The sequence below is a fragment of the Macrobrachium nipponense genome, chromosome 44 (assembly GCF_015104395.2).
Source record: "Macrobrachium nipponense isolate FS-2020 chromosome 44, ASM1510439v2, whole genome shotgun sequence".
Taxonomy (NCBI): domain Eukaryota; kingdom Metazoa; phylum Arthropoda; class Malacostraca; order Decapoda; family Palaemonidae; genus Macrobrachium; species Macrobrachium nipponense.
In genome coordinates, this window is record NC_087221.1 from 21,550,570 (window position 1) to 21,557,691 (window position 7,122).

The window sequence follows — 7,122 nt, forward strand, 5'->3', positions numbered from 1 at the left end:
TAAAAAGATATTCGCAGTTAGGTCCTGTCTGGTTACGTAATTGAGTAGTGATATCTAATGTCCGTTTATTTTCAAAAGACTTTTTACTCAAAATTTTCATCCTATAAAAGTGACTGGGTCGACCTTTTTAGTAGGAACAAGGCAACCCAAAGATAAAGTTAGGCCTTAAGCATTCAGATAACAAGATTATAGGAACTTAAATTTGCAGAGAAGCAATAACTCTTTTCTCACCAACAGACCTTTGCAACAGACATATTTTTCGCCCAGACTTGGAAAGACCACAGACTCCGCCTGCCAGCGAATATGACCAAGGAATACAGGTACGGAAATTCTCCTTGTTTTATCTATTAGTCGCATTTTTTATGCACATCCTTTATCCCGTTTTAGGGGAAATCTTGTAATGAAGTTTTTTTTTGCACTGGATGCAAATAGGTCTTCCATTTTGTATTATATCCTTGCTTTTCACTTTTTTTCTACCTTAAATATCGTAGTCATATAGAAAAATGTCTTTCAAATTCATTGTGTTATTTTTTCCCAACTTCATATCCAATCAAAAGAAAACTATCTTTTAAAACACCATTTTCACATTTCCGGTTTAATGAGATGTGCTCATTTTAAAAACCACAGTCCATCAACAAATACGAACCTTCAAAAAAGAATATTTACTTTTCTGAAGACTTTTAGATCTGGACTGGCTCGACGAGATTTGGCGCCCGGACAGCTTCTTCAAGAACGCCAAAGAGGTCAACTTTCAGACGATGACTATTCCGAACCACTACATGTGGCTTTATCAAGACTTTACTATCCTGTACATGGTGAAGTGAGTGTTTCGTCTAAGTGATACTCTTGTCTATCTACTAATATATCCGTCGTATAGGATATTTCTCTTCCTATGTAACCTGCGACCGAAATATGTGGATTTTAAATACCAGCTGTTTTAACTAGCATGCTCCGACGAAACGAAATATCCACAAGTTAAATAAGAAAACTCTTCTAAAAGATAAGATCGATAAATTACAACATGTAATTAGATAAGAAAATAATTAATTGGCAGCTAAAACTGTATAAAGCATTTTTTTTTTATAAAAAAGGAGGGATATTATGCCTGTAACCATCCTCATAAGTTATTGAACATAAATGCCAATTGCAGTTGACAGGGGCTAACTGAGTTCTAATTTGATGCCCTTAAAAGTAGAGAATCGACTACAATATAGATGAAAACGACTCTAAATAAACTTCTTCTTCTTTAACTCTTTGCAGATTGACGTTAACTCTCTCCTGCGCAATGAACTTCGCCATTTACCCACACGACACCCAGGAGTGCAACATGCAGATGGAGAGCTGTAAGTCGATTGAACCGAAGTTTCTGATTGTTTAGGACTCAGTATTTATAAAGGGAGATTGATAGCAAACAGTTCCTTGCATGACAGTAAAATGTCTTTCTTACTAAAATGTCAGTATCTGTTTCTAGCAATTAAAATCTGTTAAGATGCAAGTGGTCACTGCACGCTGTTGCAGTGTCCATCCATATGTCCATTACAAAGTATTCTAATTAAAATGCACCGGGTTTTATAACAGATGCGTATAAAATTAGTAAGACCATATTAATTTCTGAGGCTCATCTGTTTTAAGAAATCAAGTTCTGTTTATGACACATTAACAGTCTCATTAAATCTGTTATAATAAGCTTGAGTGACTGTTGGACTGATGTTGACAGTAGACTTTTCAAAAAATTTATTCAGACCCGCATTAGCATCTGTTTCACATGTACCTTATAAGGTGTTGGAGCTGCATAACAGATTAATTATAATTATAGTTTGATTTTAATTTTTAAAAATTAGCTTAAAGCAATTTCTAAAAAAAATTATTGAAAGAAAAAATTAATATTTTTCCCTTATGAAAATAATTTATGAAAATTATTTGGAACCTTGCATGAAGGTAAAAACTGTTGATTCTACCCGAGACCTTTTGTGTATTGTAAAAATGCTGATTGTGATCCTAAAGAAAGTTGAAAGTTGACTCTAACTCAGTGGATAATGATGCTTGGTGAAGGTATCCTGTGATAGCTGATCAGTACTGACGTGAATGAACGGTTGTTTCAGGAATATTAGGTACATTTTCAAATAAAAAATTGACGAAGACACCTGAAAAAGTTAAGTCAGAATGGAGAAAGAGAGACTTCTGTGGAAGAGTTAAGGTAACCAAGAATATTGTAATAGAAGAAGGGAATAACTTTAGGGGTTAAAAGAAAGAACTTTATGTAAACGCTTCAGGATATACCTTGAAATAATAGTAAATTCAACACTATCTTTACGACTAATTTCATTACATGTCAGTTACTTGTACTCTCTCTCTCTCTCAGTATCTCACACCACCGACGACCTGGTGTTCGTCTGGGACCCTCAAATCCCGTTAGTGGTTGACGAAGGGATCGAACTTCCCCAGCAGATGATTCTGAGCAACACGACGGCTGAGTGTACTCAAGTCTATTCGACAGGTAAGAAATGACGCCATCAGTTTAAATGTTGGGGTCCTAGCTTTTGTGTCAGTTTTTTTTCTTTTGTTGTTGTTGTTGTCGTCGTTGTTGTGGAATCGTCCTCATTGTGATACCTACATTTTTAGATTGTTGGTGTACTTTTCACATGATTTTCATTCAGGCTATAGATTTTTTTTTTTTTTGCGAACGGTTTACCTTCAAGCATTATTGTATACTTACTTTGTTTAAAACATTGTTTTTTGACCAAGGCATCAAACTTATTGCAATTTCAAAGCTTAGATACATTCAAATGACATTGTATTGATCTGTTATTCAATTGTGCTTTTGGTTGTATCTTTATTTACCGTCCATTCATTCATTATGCGTCTTTGTTTTTTATGCATTATGCATCTTTGTGTTGATTGCTTATCAAAGTATCGGTTTCTTAACATATTCAGTCAAACATTCTATTTCAATTTTATCGTCATTTCTAATTTATAAATTTACCTATCATTGTGTCTTTCGTTTATCTATTCATTCATCCATTTATCTACCTATCTATCTGTCCTATATATATATATATATATATATATATATATATATATATATATATTCTTTCAAACATTCGATTATATCTTCATTTATTAATTCATCTATGCTTATAGGTAACTTCACGTGCCTGGAAGTGGTGTTCAAACTGAAGCGGCGCCTGGGACACTTCCTCTTCCACACGTACCTTCCGACCTGCCTCATCGTTATCATGTCGGTAGGCCTCGAGAAAGAAACTGCTTTGCGATTCCCTTAAAGCTTGATTTTCGCTTACCCGGGCAGTAAGCCTACAAGCTACTTTGCTGCTGTTGTCGTTGGGGGGGGGGGGGGGGGGGACGGATAGTAAAGCCTAAACGGTCTGGAAAAGATCTTTTGCATTGAGTAAAAGATACAGGAATTTTAGGATATGATTTTCATGATTTATATATTAGAATGAAAATGTAGAAAATAAATAATGTGCATGTTAAACAGTACAGAAGCATTATTTATAATAAAATATAACATATTTATTTCAATTTTCGTTGCTAAAACAAGGATCTATTTGACCATAGATTTCAGCACGTTTACAACTTATGCGCGAGGGGAAAATCTTGCACTTGTCCATAGTAGGCTGAAGGTCGGATCACGCTTTATTTACTCTGTTGATTTCCTGGTCTCTTTACATCATACGGCCGATGCAGTAACCTCCTGAGGTGTGCTGGTGTATTTTTCAGCAGCTAACGGTAGTTTATGAGAAGGGAAATAATAGTCTTCAATGTTACTAAATATAACTGTTACCTGCTTGGGTTTATCACATTATAGCATAATACAACTACGCAGCTTCTTATTAAATAAGAAACGGTGTTTAAAATAGTCTTAAAACATTTTCGTGATGAAACGCATGTTACTCATTGTTTAACAGTAGAAAACTTTTAACAATGTTTCACTGTTTTTAAATTCTGAAACCCAACGGTTATCTGTTTTATGAGGAGACATTGTCATGATCTGAGGAAATAAGAGAACTGACATACTTTAATTATATATATATATATATATATATATATATTGTAATTTTATGGGACGATGAAGTACTGTAGTACTTAGGTCTTAAGGTAATTTTGCACAAATGTGAGTTAGGTGTTTACAACTACGTATATTGAGCACTCGGTTATTAAATATATAAATTCCAAGTCAGATACATCGAATGACTGTAATTTTAACTAAATTTCCATTTAATAAGTAATAGCAAAGGGATTTACTCATATTTTCTCTCTTAAATTCAAGTGGGTATCATTCTGGATACGTCCGGAGATTGCACCCGCCCGCGTTACACTCGGAGTGACGTCCCTCCTGACGCTATCAACGCAGCACGCCAAGTCCCAGGCAGCGCTACCGCCCGTAACGTACATGAAAGCCATTGACGTTTTCATGTCTTCCTGTACTGTGTAAGTATTTTAGTATTGACTATTTAGAGTCAATCGGAATGACAAGAGGATTAGAACAGTTAGCAATCAAGTCATTATAGTTTTTGCGCGATTAAAGTAATTCCGTATTCAAAAATAGGTTTGTGTTCATGGCGCTGATGGAATACGCCGTTGTGAGCATCCTCCTCGACGATGAAAACACCAAGAAGAAACAAAAGCGCTTGAAGATACCGCCTCCCCCTCCCCCACCGAATCTCAGCGCCCTGAAATGCGACAGCGCTTTCCTCAAGGTAAGAAGAAGATTAGGAAAAAATACTCCTCTTCCTTCTCATTGACACTTCCCTTCAAGGCTCCATGCCCTTCTCTCAGAGTTGTTCCGGAACGTCCCATAATGCTAAACAAGCTCTTGGTAACCAGAAAATACCACGTACTCTCTGCGCCACTAATGATGCAGTTCTCGTGTCTGTATAAGAATGTCTGTTAGAAAACATTGATATGGAAGAAAAGGGAGTCACTTCTCTGAAACAAAGAAGAAATACAGAAACAATACTTAGTAGGGCTCTTTGAGGCATTACGATAAAATAGTTTGCGATAAACTTCATTTTAGACTTTCTTATTATGGGAGGATATTGAATATTCGATTAGTTAGGTAATTTAGTAACTAAGGAGAAAAAATAGCTGTATGGAACGATCCGGAGAGAGAGAGAGAGAGAGAGAGAGAGAGAGAGAGAGAGAGAGAGAGAGAGAGAGAGAGAGAGACTTATTAGTCTATCCGAGAAGACATCGTGTGCTCACTTATCTCTAGGAGCAGGTTTTACAATTCATTCATAGTGTCCTAATGCTCTTGTCTAGCTTTCTTTCAAACTCTTCCACGGTGTTGTTTACAACTTCGATGGCAGTTTATTCCATGTGTCACATATCTTGCATGTAAAAAAGTCACCACAATGTGTTATATCTCTTCAGTGCTATTGGCCATCCATTATTTATTGTCTGATTTTCACTTAATGTGAAGATGTTACTGTCTGCTTTTGTTGTGTCTTTCAGTATTTTGAATGTTTCTATCATATAGTTGTCCTCGCAATCGTCTAAGTCATACATGTTCAGGCTCTCTTTTCGTCTTTGGTAACCTATTTGCTAATGTATGGAATTAACTTGGCGGCTCTTTCTTGTTCCCCTTATAATCTATTTATGTCCTTTCTGAGTGTTGCTGGCCAAAACTGTACTGCATATTCATTGATGTGTAGAGGTGCAGCACCGTTTCCTTGTTTCTGTATTTGTGCCTCTTTATATGCATCCCACTAGTTTCTGTGCCTTCTTTTCGGCTTTTATGTACCGTTTTGTGGATTTTAAGTCCTAGGTAATAACAACTCCAAGGTCCTCGTCTTGTTGTACACTATTTATGTCATTCCCAAGCAGCATGTAGTTGGTATGAGGGTTGCTTTTTCCTATTTGTAACACTCTACACTTATCCAAGTTAAAGGTATTTGCCATCTCCTATTTTCCTTAAATAATTTCATAAAACTTTCTACTGTATTTGGATCTGCTGCATTCACAGTTTGGTGTCATTGCAAATTTGGCTATTCAGCTATTTAAGCTTAGGATATCAGTGTCATTATTAATTTAAATAAAAAACAAGAGTGGGCCTTCAACAGAACCTTGAGGAATTCCGCTTGTCACATCTGCCTATTTTGAATCATCACCGCTTATTACGACTGCTTGAGAGAGAGAGAGAGAGAGAGAGAGAGAGAGAGAGAGAGAGAGAGAGAGAGAGAGAATTTGCCCATGTTATCTTTAAAACCAGCGAGGAAGGTAGGATCTATAATATGTGCATTGTATTATTCTCTCAGACTCATGATCCTACTCACCCTATCAATTAATCTTTTATTTCCTTTTCACTTCAAAGGAAATGGGAGGACGCATCCCCGAGAATATCCTGAGATTCCCAAGTGATCCCTCCTCCAACCAAGCCTACGCCAAAAACCTGGAAGCTAAGGCCCGCAGAGCCCGAGCCTTGATGATGGACCGCGGTTCCCGCTACATTTTCCCAATTTCCTTCACTGTCTTGAACTGCATCTATTGGATTACATTTTGGCAGTATCTGTAAAGGATCTTCCTCGAATTCAGCGGGATGTCTTTTGAGAATAACACAGGAGCCCTGTACTTAATACTGAAAATACTCTTTAGTGTTTAAAATTTTGAGATATGTTTCAGTTGCTGATTTTTTTCTTATTTTAATTCGGGCTGAAAATCTTAATTTTTTTTTTCTTCAATTCTCTTAGATCCTTTCAATCGGATACCAACGAACTTGTTTATTTATTGCTTAGAGATGTATAACTCTCATAAATGCAGCAAGTTGTATAACAAATAATAAAATTTTAATGTCTTCCGGCTCCCTCCCCTCTCCCCAAGTGCCAGCTAGTCTCATTATACATAATAATGATAATAAGAGGTAATCCTCCAAAATAGCATGACTTTACATGAACCATGCGCCATAAATAGAAAAGATCCATTTTTGGTTTTTATCAAGATATTAGAAAACTAGTTTTCAGAACACGTGAAAGCCTACGCAATTCACAAATGGAGATGTCATGGAACTGATGAATAAGGAATCTATTGTAAAACTGCAAGATGGCTAATTTTGTTTTCCAGAAAACGAATAATTGGTCATAAGAATTTGACGGAATCATTTCAAAA

The 7,122-nt window shown here is 36.2% G+C and overlaps 1 protein-coding gene across 6 annotated transcripts in view; it reads left to right on the top strand.

Moving 5' to 3' along the window:
* Positions 1–6,812, top strand: part of LOC135204085 (glycine receptor subunit alpha-2-like) — a 161,498-nt gene extending 154,686 nt beyond the window's left edge. For all 6 annotated transcript variants that reach the window (XM_064234081.1, XM_064234078.1, XM_064234080.1 and 3 more), the window contains 8 exons: positions 238–320; positions 677–820; positions 1,261–1,343; positions 2,363–2,497; positions 3,142–3,242; positions 4,289–4,449; positions 4,568–4,718; positions 6,332–6,812. In XM_064234081.1, the coding sequence (XP_064090151.1) occupies positions 238–320; positions 677–820; positions 1,261–1,343; positions 2,363–2,497; positions 3,142–3,242; positions 4,289–4,449; positions 4,568–4,718; positions 6,332–6,532 (1,059 nt within the window). In that variant the 3' untranslated portion in view covers positions 6,533–6,812. The remainder of the gene's footprint in view (positions 1–237; positions 321–676; positions 821–1,260; positions 1,344–2,362; positions 2,498–3,141; positions 3,243–4,288; positions 4,450–4,567; positions 4,719–6,331) is intronic.
* Positions 6,813–7,122: the final 310 nt, after the last annotated feature.